The sequence below is a fragment of the Rhinolophus sinicus genome, chromosome 5, assembly GCF_057876585.1.
Source record: "Rhinolophus sinicus isolate RSI-liver-muscle chromosome 5, RSI-T2T, whole genome shotgun sequence".
NCBI classification, from domain to species: Eukaryota; Metazoa; Chordata; class Mammalia; order Chiroptera; family Rhinolophidae; genus Rhinolophus; species Rhinolophus sinicus.
The window spans coordinates 42,284,398-42,303,434 of NC_142505.1; the positions used below are offsets into that span (position 1 = coordinate 42,284,398).

At 39.3% G+C, this 19,037-nt stretch overlaps 1 protein-coding gene across 4 annotated transcripts in view; it reads right to left on the reverse strand.

Annotated features, from left to right (window-relative positions):
- ATG7 (autophagy related 7) overlaps nt 1-19,037 on the reverse strand; it is a 219,959-nt gene that overhangs the window by 153,212 nt on the left and 47,710 nt on the right. For all 4 annotated transcript variants that reach the window (XM_019732654.3, XM_019732653.3, XM_074312982.2 and 1 more), the window contains 5 exons: nt 15,214-15,304; nt 14,311-14,455; nt 8,944-9,102; nt 2,649-2,843; nt 672-872 (listed from right to left, as the gene is read on the reverse strand). In XM_019732654.3, coding sequence (XP_019588213.3) covers nt 672-872; nt 2,649-2,843; nt 8,944-9,102; nt 14,311-14,455; nt 15,214-15,304 — 791 coding nt within the window. The remainder of the gene's footprint in view (nt 1-671; nt 873-2,648; nt 2,844-8,943; nt 9,103-14,310; nt 14,456-15,213; nt 15,305-19,037) is intronic.

Sequence of the window (19,037 nt, forward strand, 5' to 3'; positions counted from 1 at the left end):
CCACCTTGCACTGTCAGAAAAAGTATTCTTCCCTTTCCTACTGGAGTTAGCAGATAAGATACAAGATGCCCACAGTTAAATTTGAATTTTAGATAAACAATGAATAATTTTAATATAAGCAGGTCTCAAACATTGCATGGGACATACTTATGTGGTACTAAAACACTACTCATTATTTGCCTGCAATTCAAGGTTACCAGGAATCCTGTATTTTTCTTTGCTAAATCTGGCCAGCTCTTGGGCCCCAGCCCCATTCTGTAGCAACACAGGGAGCCTAAGGGACTTAACTGGAATTACCCCGTGAGGCAGTGTCCAAGCCCAGACTGGAATCTGGGTTTTCAGCCTCCCCTTTTAATGCTCTCCTCACTAACATACATGGAGACTGTGCTGAGCGTTTCCAGGGATCAGTCTATCCTGTAGTTTCCTTGCTGAGCTTTTGCACAAAAATGGTTTGTTGCTGCATTTTTATTGGTGAACAGGGAACAACTATACACAGCCAATGATGCCAATTAAGGCTCATAGTGGCATGATGCCACACCCCAAACTAGATAATTCTTTTCTCTATTAAAAGACAATTTTTAAATAGTCACAAAGGAAAGAGCTCAGTCTCTCTATCCTAGTGGGCAAGATGGCTGTAGGAAATATTTGGAACCACAAAGAAATCCACTTACATCTCCCGGGGCCACCACATCATTGCAGAAATAGCAGCCAAGTTTGTAACCAGGGATGTTGGCAAAAAGCGACGAGCCCAGGTCGGCAGGTGCCACAGGGTGGCTGGGACACAAGTCCCCAGCCCCCTGTTGCTTAGGTTTCTTCAGGCCGTGTCTCATGACAACAAATGTGTCAAACCCCAAGGCAGCATTGATGACTAGCTGTGGGTTTCAAGGGATAAAAGACCAGAGTTAAGAGACACACACTTGCATTTTAAGCCATGAATAATTTCATATTTGGTCAACTTTTTAAACTTATTTTATAAGTATATTCATATAAATGAAATTAGTTTCTAGAAGATGTTGGTAAAAGCTACCCAGTACTGAGGGCTTATTAAGTGCAAAAGTGATTAACATAAATTATCTCCTTTAGTTTCATTTAAAACGCACAGTAAACATTTCCTATTTACAGATGAGGATACTGAAAGTCAGAGAGGTTACTTCGATGACTTTCTCAAGGTAACTTAGCTGGTAACAGGAGGTGTAAAAAACTAAGTCTCGATAATTCTCACCCATCCTTTCCACCATTATGCTATCATCTGCCACGTCTGTGTAGATTTTTACATAACAGCTTTGTTGATATATAATTCACATCCTATACAATTCACCCTCCAGATATTTAAGGACAGTTTTCTTTTTTTCATTTACCCTATAAGTTTTCTTAGTTGTAATTTAACTTATTCTTCCAAATTTCTGGTTATACCAAAATATATAAAAACCACTGGAAAAATAAAGAAAAATCATACCAGAAAAAAACAAAACAAAAATCACTCACAATATCACAGCCCAAACCATGACTATTAATAGCTTGGGGTATGTCTTCCTGTTATTTTCTTCCCTTCTCTCCCCTTCCTTCCCTCCCTTCCTCCCTTTTTCTTGCCCCCTCTCCCCAAACAGACATAGATATAAATGTTTATATATAAAAACATAATTGATATAAAATATATACAATATTGTATCTTGATTAATTAACATAATGTGTTATTTTCCATGTTATTAAAATTCTTTGAAAACAACCATGAATGGCTGCCTGTTATTCTATCCCGTGTGTGCAACATGATTTATTTAACCATCAAAACTGTGGGCCCTTGAAGTTGTCACTGACCAAATAGTAGTGAACAAGACAAAGTCTTTGCACTCTTGGAACTTACATTTTAGTGTAAGTAGAGTACCCCTTCCAGTGTAGAGTACCTCAAAGGCTTAGTAAAGGATAACTACTACGAGGTATGATCAAAAAGTATGGTGAATGTTTAATTTAAAAAAATTTATTACAGTAAAAAACACATTGCCATTAATCCCCCTCAAAATACTCTTCCTTGCTTCAAACACACTTATCCTGTCATTTGTGCCACTTTCTGAAGCAGTTCTGGAAGTCCTCTTTCGTGAGGGTCTTTAGTTGTGCTGTCATGGCTGCCTCAATGCCCTGAATCATTTTAACTTTGGGGAAGAGCCAGAAGTTGCACAGTGCCAGATCTGGTGAATCAGGTGGATGAGGACACACTGTGGTGTTTTTATATGACAGAAATTACCGTACGAGAAGCAAGGTGTGACATGGAGCATTGTCATGATGGAGGATGAAGTAAAGACACTCACGAAAGAGGACTTCCAGAACCACTTCAGGAAGTGGCAAGAACGATGGGATAAGTGTGTTTGAAGCAAGGAGCAGTATTTTGAGGGGGATTAATGGCAATGTGCCTTTTACTGTAATAATTTTTGCTTTTCATTTAAACATTCACCATATTTTTGATCATACTTTCGTATGTTGGATGATGGTGGTGAGACAGTCTGCAGTGGAAGCCCTTTAGCACGGGGTCACTAGGTCACACAAAGCACATCTCTTTTCTGGAGGGAGGGCAGCCTGGGGACAATTCTCCATCTAGGGTGATGGTGCACTGAATCACAACCAGAGCCAGGAGCCCCAGGATGCACGCATTCTACCTTTCTCTTGCTCGCAGCAATAACAGCAGGAAGCCACCGGCTCTCCCTGGTGTCCATCAACAGAAAGACGACATCATGGCTTTCGATGAGCTGCTCCAGTTGCTCCACATCCCTGCGGGCTTGCTCCAGGGTGACACCGGAGAAGTTCACTGGATGCCCAGGCATCGGGATGCTCATGTTGAACCCTCTGGCATTCTGGGGAAACACCAGATGTGTGGATGTCTGGAGCAGAGGTGTAGGTGATGCCTCAGCCCATCTCCCCATAGCCACAAGCTTGTCTGCATGGTCACTCACACTCAGAAAGTTCTCTGTGCATGATGCTGCTGCTTTTCCCTTTTGCTACCCGTGCCCTCCATCTTCTTCACCTCTGCACCCCAGACCTCCTTGGCCTGTCATCCCAGGGCCCCTAAGGCTGGATAAAGCAACAAACATGTATGAATCCTAGTTCCAAAGTGGGTGGGGAGAACTCTGGAGAAAACTGTATCTCTGGCTCTTTCCTACAATCTGAAGCCAAGAAACATCATCAAAATGCACTCTGCCTGCCCAAATCCTCTCTGTCCAGCCAAGTTGTCACTTTCTACTTGTTCCCAAAACGTATCCTCCCCTCCATTTCCTTAGTGTATAGCATCTCCAATAGTCTTGCCTTAATCTTCTTAGGGGTATATGAATTTTTAAAAAACAACCCTCAAAATAAAAAACCTCTTTTGGCCAGAACATCTCCTTAGGAGTGCGTAGATATTTGGGAGGAGGCGGGATGGGGCGGGCGATAGCAGAGTGTGGGGCTGAAGTGCAGCCTCATTCCCTGCCCAAAAGTAGAAGTTGCCCAGCAACCTTCAAGTGTGGGGGACTCAGCATTTTTCACAGGGGCTTTAGAACTGCTCTATAGTTTACCACTTGCCCCTCCGCTGGCCTCACAGAGTCTTGGCAGATTACCAGTGAGTGACATAAGGGTGCCAAAGATGCTGGGAACATTAACTTTCCACAGAAAAGAAAGTGTTCTAGATTCACAAACAGTACCCTTAATCCCCTTATTACCGCTGGCCTCAGCCAAGTGTGTGAAAACATTGGCTTTTTCATTCATTTGCCAAAACCCCTTACCTACTGGGGAAAAAGGCTCAGGGGGCAGGGGAAGTGGTCTTTTTACAAAGGAAAATCTATTTTGTACATTGTAGCTATTTTCTCCTAATCTTGAACTCTAAACCTCATCTCTGGAATTCAAGAAAGGGACAATAGTAACAACAGCAACAATTTTTAAAAATGAAAAGAAAGAAAAAAGTTGTAAGCAACGCAGGAAAGAATACCAAGCAGAAAGGATTTCAGAAAGAAGAAAGGTTCAAAACAAGTCCATTTTAACAATAAGAACACTACAAACACAACTCTTAGGACCTCAGTCATTCATTCATTCAGCAAATACTGTAAGAAACAATAAGAAAAGCAACTGCCACAGAAATAATAATGATAATAATAATAACTTACTGTCTTATTACAATTGACAAAGCATTTTAAAGGGTAACTTGATCAAAAAGGGTATTACTTAGGTACTGTAATGACACCAAGATTAAAGCATAATTACCCAATACCAATCCTGACCTTCTCAATAACACAGATCCTCAGCCACATCCACTTTGCTCACCTAAATAATTCTCTGCTCGCTAACATTTCAGCCAGCCAACCTCTGTAGGACTGGCACTTGGCCCACCATACAGGTCCACATGCCCGAGGCTGGAATTCAGCAAGTTTCAACTGCTGAACTGCTGATAGTTTGGCTGCACGCTAGAACCGCCCAGGCAGTTTTACAAATTCCTAACGCCAGGCTTTTCCCCAGACCATTTCAAATGAATCTCTCAGAGTAGGCCCAGCAGCTATCAGTATTTTCTAAAACTCCCCAGATGATTCAATTGTGTAGCCAAGGTGAGGTATAACTCACAGAAAGTGAAGTACACAGACCTCAAGTGCGCTGTACAGTTTAACGGGTTTTGACAAAGAGCAGATCAACCACTGCACACACCTCTCGGGATACAGAACATTTCCATGACCCCAGAACCGTTCTCCTGCCCCTTCCCAGGCAATCCCTGCTACTCCCTCCACCTGCTGGGACCACCACTGTTCTGACTCTGTAAACCTTCAATCAGTTTTGCCTATTCTAGAACCTCAAATACATGGTATCCTGCAGTATACACTTGTTCGTGCTTGGCTTCTTTCGCTCCGCATGTTTTTGAGGCTCCTCCATATTAAGCATCAATAGTACATTCCTTTTTGTTGTGTGACTGTACCTCAATTTGTTTACTCACTTTCTTAAGGACAGCGCTTTGGGTTACTTCTAAATTTTGGCTTTTATGAATAAAGCTACTATGGACATTCTTGTGTAAGTCTTTCAGTGTATATACCGTGTTTCCCCAAAAATAACGCCTCGCCGGACAATCAGCTCTAATGCATCTTTTGGAGCAAAAATTAATGTAAGACAGGGTCTTATATTATTTTAGATAAGACCGGGTCTTATAGTAAAATGAAACTGGGTCTTATATTAATTTTTGCTCCAAAAGACACATTAGAGCTGATTGTCCGGCTAGCTCTTATTTTCAGGGAAATATGGTATACGTTCTCATTTCTCTTAGGTAAATATCTAAAAGTGGAATTTTGGGTTCATTAGGTAGATGTATGTTTAGTTTCATGAGAAACTGACAGGCTGATTTCCAAAGTTTGGCCAGCAAACTATGAGTTCTGGCTACTCGACAAACTGATAACACTCAGCATTGTCAGTCTTTTTAATTTTAGCCATTTTAGTGAGTGAGGAGGGATATGTATTTGTGGCTTTAATTTATGTTTCCCTGGTGACTATTGATGTTGAGCATTTTTGTGTTCACTGGCCATTTATAGAACTTCCCTATGAAATAAGTGCCTGTTCAAGTCTTTTGCCCCTTAAAATGTGGTTTGTCTGTCTTATTACTGAGTGGTGGGAGTTGTTTATGTATTCTAGATAAAAGCTGTTTGCCAAATATACATACATGAGTATTTTCTCAGTTTTTGGCTAACCTTTCCATTCTCTTACTGGCATCTTGAGAAGCAGACGTTTTAGATTTTAATGAAGTCCCACTTACCCATTTTTTCACTTATGGTCAGTATTTACTAGGTCCCAAGAAATCTGCCTATCACAAGATCACTAAGTTGCTTGCTCCTAGAAGCTTTGCAGTTTTAGCTTTTATGTTTAGTTCTGTGGCTTTACTGGGGTATCACCTAAGGACTCAGAGTATTCAATGGGGCCTGTCCCTTCTGGATAGGTGGGACTCCAATGTCTCCCCGCCTCGCTGGAGCTCTGGTCTCTCCATTCTCACAGCAGGATGGTGGTGCTTTTTGCCCAGCCTTCCTTACAGAGTCATGTCTGGAGCATGTACAACTTGATATTCAGTCAAAGACTCAAGGTGCTGCCTAGAGAGTTTTCTGGAACTTCTTCTCTGTATAGCTCCTATATGTCTGATACTCTGGCCTGCAAATTCCAGCCACCTTAGCTGCTCTGGACTCTTATTATCAGTTTCCTCAGCTCATCAAGACCAAGAATATCCCATGGGCTCTGGCATGGGCCAGTAAGTGCCTTCATGCAATTGGTTGGGACAAACATTCTTTCTTTCCCGTTTGTCTAGGATTACAGTCTTCCAATGCCTGTAGTTCCTTGTCTAAAGAGAGTCATTTCATATATTTTACCAAGGTGTAAAATTGTTTATGGTAGGAGAACTAATCCAATATTAGTTACTCATCAGGATTGGAAACAGATTTCCAGAGTTGGATTTTAAAGCCTTTAGTGTGGCTCATAATCCTACATTTTATTGCCTCACCTTAAAAAAAAAAAGTGACCTCAAATAGTCATTTAATTTATTAAAGGTCACTTTTTTTTCTATTCAATTAATTCAACCCCAAAATTAGGCACAGTATTAGTAGCAGAGCAGTTCTGTTCATGTCTTGTTCACTTAGGACTAGCCTTTTGGTCATGGCCCGGTCTAAGGAAGGTAACGGATAAGTATTTGTTGAGTGAAAAAAACTACACTAAATTGAACATATAGAGAAAATGTTCTTTCCTGGTAAGCCTGGCTAACCAATAAGTGAAATAGTTTCACAAGTATTTTTCATGAATTTGATGAATTACACCTGTACTTTGGTGGGTTCTGTACATTACCTATTGTTACTTATATATAAGGCTTGAAGGATAGAAGTCTACGAGGCCTGGCTCCGGAGCTCAAGGATTTCATAATCCAATAGAGAAAATTGAGTAATATGACATAAGTACTGAGGAAGAGGCTAGATCCTGGTGGGCTGATGTTTTCAAGAAAAGCTGACCTTGATCTCTAAGGGCCAGACGTGGCCCTTGCTTCTGCCCCAGCCTCTTGTCTGCCTTCCTTGACCTCCGTGCTTCACCCACCCTGGTTTTCTTTCAGTTCCACAGAAATTCCATGCTGCTCCCTACCTCAGGTGTTTGCACAGACAGCTCTGCCACCCTTAGTCTAGCTAACTCCCACTCATCCTTCAGGACTTAACCTCCTCAAAGAAGTCTAGCCTAGGTCAGGGCTTCCTGTTAAACAATCTCACACAACTGAGCTCCTGCTTCGTGTATATATTACACTTATAATTATTTGTGAAATTAGTTGTTAAAGACTATCTCACCCACTAGATTATAAGCTCCAAGTAGGTGAGAGGGAACTTTGTCTGTCTTGTTCCCGGTCCCTAGCACATAGTAGGCCTTAAATATTTGATAAGTAAGTAACAAAATAACAACAAATAAATAGGAGGAACTGCACTGGCTCATAGACAATGGCTGGGATTTGGGCAAGCCAAAATTTCAGGCAACAAATAAGTGGCAGAGCTCAGATTCAAAGGCAGGTCTGTCTAGGCCCCAAGGGGAGTTCATAACACTCTTCAGTGATAGACTGGATTATTCTTCTCAACGACGCACTGCCTCCCTCTAACAGAATTATATGTCCATGCCTTTGCCATATGACTTTGCAGGACCTCCACTAGGAAGGCGGAGTACTGACCGAACCCACTGACTTTGGCTGTGGCCATGATTTGCTTTGGCAATGGAGATGGAGAACACTGCAGTGTCATTACTGAGCTGGGACGTTAAGAGGTATAGGCACGGTAAACTTTCACCAGCACTTTTACACTTCCACCTTCTACGGTAAGAAGAGCAGGACCAGATGGCTGTTGGTCCTTGAGCCTAGATTTTGAAATAATGACATATACAGCAGACTGGAACCTTACTCGAAGCCTGGAGTCCAGCCTAGCCCAGCAGCTAAACCACAGCCAACCTGCAGACCTGTGAGCACAAAATAAATGTTTATCATTGTAAGCTACTGAGATGTAGGGATGTGTGATACACAACACTGTTGCAGCAGAAACCTAAATAGTATGGTTCCTCAATGACAGGGCTGTCATTCATTCTTATTTCTTTTGGCATCCAGCACCTAGCTGGGCACATAGTGGGTGCTCAATCAATACTGTTGAATTTAACGTTCCTCAGGTACACGGCTCAAAGGAACAAAACTATCAAAGTCACTTCTAAAGCAAAGACTTCTAAAAATGAAAAAATGAGTGACTAAACAGAGAAACTTTGAGAAAGCGGGCTTTTTTTAGCTAGGGCTGAGAGCGTCTTGTGGCACTTTAAGTATAAGCAGATGTTTCAGAGACACCTAATCTAACCTCCGTCAGATAAACTGAGTAAGCATGCAAGATATAGAATCCTTTTGCTGGATGACCTCAAAAAACACCAGCAAGATTCTGAATCAAATGAGCTGAAAGACTTGTTTCTTATTATCGGGTGTTTTTAAAGTAAATGATCCAACTCAAACATACGAAGCAGCTATAGTAAAATGCTAAATATTTAGTCTTTCTTCTGTACAGACTTATATTCAATTTAATTTCATAAAGATATTCTAAGTAACTATCTCTATATTCTGGTGATAAAAGAAAAATAGTATCCTATACCTGAGCCACCATAAATCCCTTTGGAATAAGGCAGGATATAAAAATATACGTAACCCCAAGTTTCTCAACTGAAAGCCAGATAATGCTTTGCAACTTACAAGACATTTTTCAGACACACTTCATTTCATTTTTACAATAATACATGATTTTGTTTTGTGTTTTAACCCCCATCTCTGAGATGAGAAAACAGAGCCTCAGCCACATGATGGTGACAGATGTCTGACTGTCTTTCACCAATACCATCGGGCCACCTCATTCCCCAAGACTTAAACACTAAAGGCGTAGGAGACAACCTCTGACATCCCCAAACGGCGTAACATACCACTCCGGGGAATATTCTCTGGAGCCGGTCTGCTGCAGCCAGGGCCTTGGGCTTGCCACCAGCTAGGCAATCTTCAAATTCATAGAGAGGCTGCCTCACAGGATTGGAGTAGGAGATCTTGGCATTGTCCACAAACGTGATGTGTCTGACGCCCCACCCCTGCATGGAAACAGTATATCATGGTGTATTTCTGACGAGCGTTTCACGGGGTATCTCTGTTGGAGCAACTTGAGAACCTCAAAATATAGGAAACTTCAGAAATTGAATTGTGCAAATTCAGTTTTTGATAAATAGAACATCAAGCTCCTCTAAAAGGCAAAGTAATGATATACCCCAGTGCCTGGTTTCCTGTGGTAATGAGACTGAGAAATGTCCGAGTGGCTCTGACTAATTTGTTATATACTTGACAGAGGCACAAGAAAGAGATTTGAAGGTGAGCCTCCTAAGAACCGTCTAAGCTGCTGTCTGAAAAGAATTAGCAGTAGACCCCAATGTCCTTGCTTTCCCTTAAGGAATAATTAAGTACAAATAACAGCTCATTTTATAATAAAACTCACTTAAAGCTTGAATTAATTCCTAAAAAAAAAACACACACAGATAAAACAAGTTATTTCTCACTGTCTAACACTGTAGAAGATTATGGATTATTTCTCCAAGAGGCAAAAGCCTTAATAATCCGGAATACAGGGGATGATTCTATATTCTCAGAAATAGTTTTCATGATTTCATACACTTCAATTACATGTCCTATAAAGTCTTATAGAACCACATAATTTTAAAGTTGGGTAGGATCTCTAAAATCCTTAGTCCAACTACTTTGTTTTACAGATATGGAAACTAAAGCCTAGAAAAGATAAGTGACTCACCTAAGGTCATAGATCTAGTTAATGGTGGGGAAAGAATGAGACCCTCAGAGTTGCAACTAAATGAAGATGCCTACTTTTTGGGCAGTGAGGTTGTGTGGGGGGTAGGCGGGGTGTATTTCAGTAGATCATAAATAAGCATAATAATCTAAGAAAAGCTCTGCTATGATTAGCTGTAAAGCTAAGATTCTGCTCTCTTATTTCAATATCCTTCTATTAGGGACCTTGAAACTCAGTTAGACTGATGATTTTAGGGGGACAATCAATGAAGACCCAGGATTTGTTTTCAGGGTTGAGAAAGGCCAGAATCCATTCTTTCAAAAGCATAGTTTAGATTGGCTGTTTGTTTTAAAGCCCACTGGTAACTTTTGGTCTTCTCACCCAGTTTGTAAATTACTTTCATCAGCCAAGTAATCTACCATGGCTGGGGAATAGAAGTATGGAGGAAAATCCAAAAGTCACTTGTGCTTGTTTTGGGGATAATATTTCTGAAGTATTTTTGCATTCCTTAAAGCAATGCTGAGTGGATAGCAAGGGCGGCAGTCTGGGAACATGCTGGGTAGTGGGAAGAAAGCCAGATACATTACAAATATGCCACAGGCTAGTTACATGTGGGTGGACGTTCACACTTTTGGCTTCCTGGAATGCTACACAGTTTAAATGGCTAATCTGCAAAGATTAAAGAAAATTACAATACTCAATGCTGGTGAGGATGTGGTGGTGAAAAACCTGCTTTACTGGTTGAGAATGTAAACTGGTATCATTTTTCTGGAAAGCAATTTGGCAACGTTTCTAGGGTCTTTAAAATGTTCACATCCTTTGACCTACTTCTAGCAATCTATCCTAAGGAAATACGTCCAGCAACCTAACCTAGAAAATAATCTGAAATACTGACAAAGATGTCATCACGAAGATATTCTTTGCAACATAATTTATAGTTACGTAAACATTTATACTTATGTAAAGAATTAGAATCAATATTAATGCTTAACTTTAGGGGAATATGTTAGTAAATTATGTTTCATCATACAAGAAGGCATATTCTAAAGCCTTTGAAAAGGCCTAATAAACATCCTTTTTAATGACATGGGAAAGTGTTTACAGTGTTAATTGATAAAAGCAGGAGACATTACTATGTATTAAACAAGGTTTTAAAATATACATTAAACAAACACTGAAAGGAAATAAGTGAAGAAGTGGTAGGAAAATGGGTACCTCCTTTACCTGCTTTACAGCTTTTATACTTTACAAATTTTCTATAATGGGTCTATACAGACTTTATAATTTTTAAAAATGTTAAGAAAACCTAAGCACCTATTTTTAGAAGCTAGGGAAACAATAATAAAACAAATTCCACAAAAAGAGGAAAAAATAAAGGTAAAAAGATATTAATGAATCTGAAAGCAAAACAAAACAAAAATTATAGAACTAATAAATAAATCAAGGATCTAGTTCTCTGAAAAGACTGATAAAATAGACAAGCCTCTCTGGCAAGTCTGAAATAGAGAAAAAAAGGACAAAACATAAACTCTAACATTAAGAATGTGGAAAGTTTAAAAAGAAGAAAAGATTTAAAAGATGATTAAGAGATTACAATAGGTATTTTACGTCAATTAATTTTTAAATTTAGATGAACTGGGTTTTCGAGGACAACAACATGACCAAACTGACTCAAAAGTAGTATAAAATCTAAACAATCAATATAGAAACATTTGTAAAAGTTCCTAGATTCCCTTCCCTTACCACCAACATAATTCTGAAAGGCACCAGGCCCAGCTGGTCTCATAACTGAATTTTACCAAACCATCAAGGAACAGATAAGCCATACAGTTAAACTGTTCTGGAACATAGAAAAAGGCAGAAAGTTTTAAGTTTACTTTATGAAGTTAGCATAACAGCTGTAAGATATACAAAGATACCACAAAGAAAAACATTACTATAGACAAACTTGACTTATGAACACAGATGTAAAAATTATAAAGAAAACATTACCAGTTGAACCCCAATGTATATTGGAAGAGTAAGATACCATGAACAAATACAGTGTATTCTAGGAATGCTCAACATTAGAATACTTTGATTAGCTTGATAAATGTATTTGATAAAGCTCAACAATCATTTCTGATGTGAACTCACAGTAAGCTAGAAATAGAAATCATCTTCCTTAACTTCTAAAAAGAGCACTTAACAGAAACCAATATCAAAATTAAAAGTGAAGGGGACAGCCTGGTGACTCAGGCGGTTGGAGCTCCATGCTCCTAACTCCAAAGGCTGTCGTGTCGGTTCGATTCCCACATGGGCCAGTGGGCTCTCAACCACAAGGTTGCCAGTTCGATTCCTCGAGTCCCGCAAGGGATGGTGGGCTGCGCCCCCTGCAATTAGCAATGGCAACTGGACCTGGAGCTGAGCTGCACCCTCTGCAACTAAGACTAAAAGGACAACAACTTGAAGTGGAACGGCACTCTCCACAACTAAGATTGAAAGGTCAACAACTTGACTTGGAAAAAAAGGCCTAGAAGTACACAGTTCCCCAATAAAGTTCTGTTTAAAAAAAAAAAAGAAAGGTGAAAACAAGAGTTTTCTAATTAAGGTCAGTAACAAAACAAAGATGCCAACTCTCAACTGCTATTCCTTCTATGGAGTCCTAGCCAATCCTACAAGACAAGGAAAAGATATAGAGATATAAATGTTGGTGAGGAATACTTATCAGTTTATAAAATTCAAAAGAATCAAATGAAAAACTATAATAATTAAGAGAACTTAGAAAGATGGCCAGATAGAAGATAAGCATTCGAAACTCATTATTTTTCCTATATCCCAATAACAGTCAACTGGAAATTTAATGGGATAAAATATCTCTAAAAGAAAAAATAAAACCATTAAATATGTAGAAATAAACTAGATAAGACATGTGTGAGACCTATATAAAGAAAATGCTAGCTACAGAAAAACAAGATGTTCTAAATAATTGAAATGCTTCTGGAACTAAGGATCAATACTGTAAAGAGGACAATCTCTCCCAATTTATCTATTAATTCATTGTTATTTCAATTAAAACTGTGAGTAGGAATAGAGGAATAAAGAAATGGAACAAAAGAACAAAATAGAGAACCCATAAAGAGACTCAGGTATACAAGGAGATTTAGTATTTGACACAGGTAGAAAAATGGTGATTTGTATTATTGAATAAATGCCATTAAAACAAATGACTATTCATTTTGTGAAAAAGAAGTTAGATCTTTACCTCTCATCATATAACAAAAATAGATTCCACCTTGATAAAGATCTACACATAAAAACAAGAGCAATTTAAACCATAAAGGAAAAGACTGACATATTTAATCATAAAATTCAAAAAATCTTTTGTATAACTAAACGTACCTTAAATAAGTTGAAAACAATATTTGCATCATATAACAGAAAAAGGTTAATATCCATAATAAAAAGAACTTCAAATCAATAAAAGAAACCCAAGGGACATGAATACAAAAAATGTAATTCACAAAAGAAATAAAATTGAAGACTTACCTCACTAATTAAAGAAATGCAAATTTAAAAGCTCTGTTTCACACATGTTTCTAGGAATACAGACTAGTATAATGTTTTTGAAAGGTAACTTAGATTGGGGAAAAATATATATATACCGGGGGTGACAAAATATGTATACAAGTGGACACTTTGGTCAACGTTGTTCAAGCAGTAGTTCGCCGTAATCAGAAGTCTGGACGCTGACAGTAACCACTTTGAGCACCTCTTGTCATTGCAGAAGTCAGACATGATTTGTGTTTATCTTTTGTTATTGATATATATATAGAGAGTATTACAATTCTAATATAGTTTTCCTCTCTTAAAATGTGTCTACATTTTTTGGCACCCTCTGTATATAAGTATAAATTGAACATTCGCTTTAACATAACAATTCTACTTCTGGAGCTATTTTCCTAAAGAAATAATTGTATGACTATGTAAAGATATAAATATAAAAATGTCATTTCATCAGCACTTCTAAAGGAAAAATATGCTGAAACTGATGAAATAAACAGAGGAATAGTCATACAACAAAATACTACATATACATAATATGGAATACACAGGAAGAGAGCCATAATTATTTTTCTATTAAGTCAAAAATAAACACCTGTTCTAGATAGTATGCTATGATCCAATTTTTGTAAATATAAATAAATAAATAACAGCAAAGACGACAAATGTCTCTATGTATACGCCTACAAAAACTTCAGGGAAAGACAGCGCTGTATTTTAATCTGCTTAATTCTGGGAAATGGAACTTGGGATGGGAGTGGAGGGAGACTTTCTGTTTCTACTTTATGATAAAAACATGTATTCCTTTTATAACTAAAAAGATACTGAGAAAAGAAAAAAGGAAGGAGAGAGGGAGGAAGAAAGGGGAAGGGACATCCGAGAGGTGGCAGGCAATCAAGTAGAGTAAAACAGGAAGAGAGGCCACAATTCCAAAGGTACCACTCAGCCCCCACAAACTTACCATCAGTGTCCTAGCGACGTTACAACCCAAGGTGCCAGCTCCAAGCAGCAGACATCTGGCAGACACAACTTTGTCTAAGTCCAGAGTCGGCACCAATCTCCAACACATCAATTTGAGATTTAGATCCACTGATGACTCAGCTAACCTAGAAAATGAGCGAATTGTTTATTTATTCAGTCAATCACTCCTTTATGTCCCAGTCTTGTTCCTTTTAGATAGAAACTAGCTGTATGAGAAACCAAGAAATAAATACTACGGAAGTTAGGATCAAAGGGAAAATAAGATGGAGCCTGAGGGCAAGTCAGGAGGAGGAAGGTTACTGTGCAGAATGCATGCCATTGTAGCCCTCTGCAATCGTGAGTGATACTGAGCTCCTAGCAGCCAAGGTGAAAAGGGAAACACGACTGGTAATAGGAGTAATTTTGTCCATAAATAAAAACACACCAGCTGCTTGAGAGAGACGTTCTTCCTAATACTGAGAACAGAGAAATTTTTTCTAAATCCCCTCAATAAAGGATGTACTTACACCCTCCCTTTAATACAATACTGGTTTCTGTGAAATATTCCTTACGATGTCCTTCAACATAGGCTAATAGGACAAAATTAAAGGGCAATGATTAAAGGACTCACACGTGGTGCAGGTACATGGGTCTGAAAGTCTGAGCTTGAAGCAAGAACAACATTCAGAATGTCTAGATGAACAGTTGACCTGTGTGCCCTTCAGATATTCATCTACCACATTAATGCCTGCAACCAAACTTAAACTAAGAATTAGGCAGCCGAGTGCCGTAACACTCACTGCTCATGTGAATGGCACCCCTGGACGGAACTGGGCAACACCCTTGGCCTCCCAGGCCCTGGTGTGCAAAAGCCCCATGGGAGAAAACATCTTCCAAAACATACCTTTTAGGGTCCATACATTCACTGAGGTTTACCATCCTGGGTCCCATGCCTCCTTTCTGGTTCTTTTCCCATCCAACTGCTTTGGGACAATCTTAAGGCAAATAAAACAGTAAGTTTAATGAAGGAGGGAAGAACAAAAACAAATATGTCAAGCAGCAAGAAGTCCTGTGTACTGAGAAGCTTTTAATGCACTTCTTTCTCAAAGCGGTTCTCAGGCCTGAATTTGTACCTCCTTGCCTCAGTTGGTCCCCATCTTCCTTGGCTACGAGGAATCTTGTTTAGAGGCCAGGAGACCTGAGTGTAGACTTCTCCTGTAGAGGAACTTCTGAAATAGCCCTCATCTCTAGCCTGAGTTGCTCTGACTTCTGCAGTTACTGCAAGTTGCTCAAATAAAGACAATCATATTTGGGATTCATATAACGCTGTGGAGGGTTCACTAGCTCAGGAGACAGGCTGGTGTGATGGCAACACAGTCCGTCCCTTCTGTTCCTCATCCTCCCAGTGTCCCTCTGCTCAGTCGCTCAGCTCCATCACTGTGTATCCATCTACCTGTGGGCACATCGCAGTCCAAGAGGCCTGTCCCTTTGTTCAGCTGCCCTCCCCTCTAAGATCCCCCTTATCCGTTCAGACTTTCCCTCCCCCTGACTTCGCTCTCCTAACCCCTGCTATGGGTGCCTCTGGAACTCCAATTCCAGTTCTCAATGTCTGCCCTCTATGATGCTCTGAGAAGATAGGCTCCTGCGGCTAAGAGACGTGGGAAATGCCTCTAGACCCATATCTATGTTCTCTATCCGCCCTTACCACCGCCCAAACCTGGAGCTTCACCTCACATGTGAGGGGGACAAAAGCTCTGAGAAGCCTGCAATTAAATTAAATTAAAGGAACCTTAAATTAAAGGAACAACTTGATTTGATTTGGCTTTGTGTTTCCCAAACTTACCTGATCTAATGCTCACTGTCTCCCTCCCTCACTGGTAACACACTCAGGGCAATGCAGCTCTATCCTACGGTTGCAAAATCCTCATAAAAACCTCTGTTGCTCTATAGCATATTCATGCTCCCTCCTCACCTTAATGGAAATGTGGCTTCCTGTGGGGTGCAGCCACTCTCACACTCCCCACACCTCAGGACCTCGGTCCTTTTCTTATCGAATCCATCAACTCCTTCTCAGGGAATGCACCCAGCCACAACCTACCCTCCCAGTAGCCCCTCCAACGTCTGCCTGAAATAAATCCCTGACGGAACAGAAACTCCTTGACTTAAAAACATTGAATGTCAACTGTAATGGAAACATTTAAAAAGGAGGGGGAAAGTGAAGGGGAATAAGAGGTTCAAATTTCCAGGCATAAAACAAGTAAGGCATGGGGATGTAATGTACAGCATGGGGAATATAGTCAGTAATACTGTGACAGCGTGGTACAGTGTCAGGTGGTTGCTGGGCTTATCATGGTGATCACTTCTTTAAGTATATAAATGTTGAATAACTAGGGTGTACAACTGAAAGTATTATAATATTGTATGTTAGCTATACTTTAATAAAAATCTTTTTAAAAAACATGTACAGGACTACTGAGAGAAATTTTGTTTGTTTCTAATTATATGCTGGTGTTCTTTGGCTATCCTCCTACTTTTAGATTTCTATCCACACCTCTATTTTCCTTTCCTTGGGAACTTTTTAGCTTTGTTTTTCAAACAGTATTGCTTAATATAATTATGGAATCTATAATTATGCGATCATTTACACAATCTTTTCTTTGTGAAGAGAAAAGATGGGATAGGATGACCAATGGAAAATCATGGGGCCAATTATCCTCGAAAGTTAGTTGGGCCCCAATTTGGCTGGGGGCATCATTCACAGCAAGAAGCCAAGAAACACATGTCCCTTTTCGTTTTAACTCAGGCCTCTGGTGTGGTCCTATTTTTAATGTCATGAAAAATTAAAACTAATATATCAGATTTGAGTTCTTAAAAAGTTTAGAGACTTCAAAATTCTTTTTCTGGGAAAAAGAGTTCAGACCTGTTACACAATCATATTTTGTTTGATTTCCTTACTATTCTTATGTGAAATAAAAATGCTTCTCTAATATATAGCATGAGAAACTTGACTAGAACACTCTAGTACTGTAATTCATAACTCCAGCCCAAGCTTTATCCTGTTACAGATAAGAAATCATAAAGCAAAAACAAAATGTCATTTCAGATAAAAACATCTCTGTACTCAAAATGCTATAGCCATGTCTAAGAAAATTAGATGTATTTTCAAGTTATTGACAGTGAAAATAATACTATATATGACAATATTTAATCTATCATATGTGCCTCCAGTAAACTACATCTACAAGACATACCCCAAATTAATGAGAAAATATTTTTTAGGGGAAACTTAGGATCTGTTTTCCCATAGTTGGGCAACCAGGAACACATCCAAGACAGAAATTAAAATGCGGGCTCTCTCACTCTCAGCAGTGTCTGCTGCCTCCTTCAGCCAGTTGCCAGAATACTCTTTGTATCAGCAATGGAGAGGGGGCTTGGCTACATAACGAGGAGCAAAAGAGGGTTTAGGACATTTAAAATACTTGTTACACCATTGCCGTTGCAACTATGGGATGTCTTAGAAATACTAAAAAGTACTGCCATGATCATACCTTCCCTTCACATGATGATATAAAATAACTATAAAGTTTTATTATAAAGTTTAATTTACAGTTAAGAGGGGAAATACTAAATCACATGAAAAGAAACTTGTCTTTCCTAAACAATCTATACTCAATATCAAGCATAAAAAAGATATATTGAAGGCATTATTGGACTATGGAAAACCTCTTTTTCAAATGGAAATCTATAGTTTCCTGGGTTTGCCAGCTTCATCAAGTATCAGCGTTATTATTGGGAGCGGGGAATAAGAGTAATTCAGTGCCTTTATCTTAAAAATGGAAAGAACAGCGCCTTCCCCAAGAGTGGGTGGCAGGATTAAGTGAGTGAAGCACGGAAATTGCATGGCGGTCTGTCAGGTATAGACCAGGTCCACATTGCTTGTTAGCTAACCTCATTCCCCTAGAACCACCCATCCTCAAGTTGTGGCTTAATAAAACAAAGGTACAGCGTGTAAGTTAACATCACATGGAAGCTATTTTAGAATGTGCCAGAAGAGGGTGCTAAATCAAATGCAAATCTCTGAAGACAGCAGAGGGGTCATGAATTTCTTAAGGCTCTAAAATAACAAGTAAACAGCTTCCTACTTTGCTGACCAAGCAGTTCTCTGTCAATCTTTCTGAGAAGTCTTTTTAAGACATTTATCAGTGCTGCAGCAAAGAGTCACTGATAAAATGTCATCAGAGCCAATCCTGGATCCTTTTGACTTCTGCACTCGAGAAATGACATCTCAGAGGAGATTTTAACTTTCCCCCACACCCCCCATACACACTTTAAGGCACATGATCTGTGGATTAAAGAAAGTAATGTGCCTTGGAACCATGTGGATGTTGCAGGGAACAAATTAAACAATGTATGTGAAAGTACTCTGGAAAGCATGTAAGTCACAAAAATCCGTGGGATCATTGTGGAGAGTGTTGGGCTTAGTGTGAGACAGGAAATTAACTTAAATTCGCATTTATGAAGCATCTATAACATGCTAGACATTGTGTTCTGTCTTTTACTCAGGTAACAGATTCCTCACAAGAAATACTCCATGAGGTGGGCACTATTAGTACTCAAACTTCGGTATGTGTTCTCTGTGACATGTATATAAATATAAATGTATGTACATATACACACATACACATACATATCTATATAAAATGTCTGTGAGCCTACGTTTCCCAATTC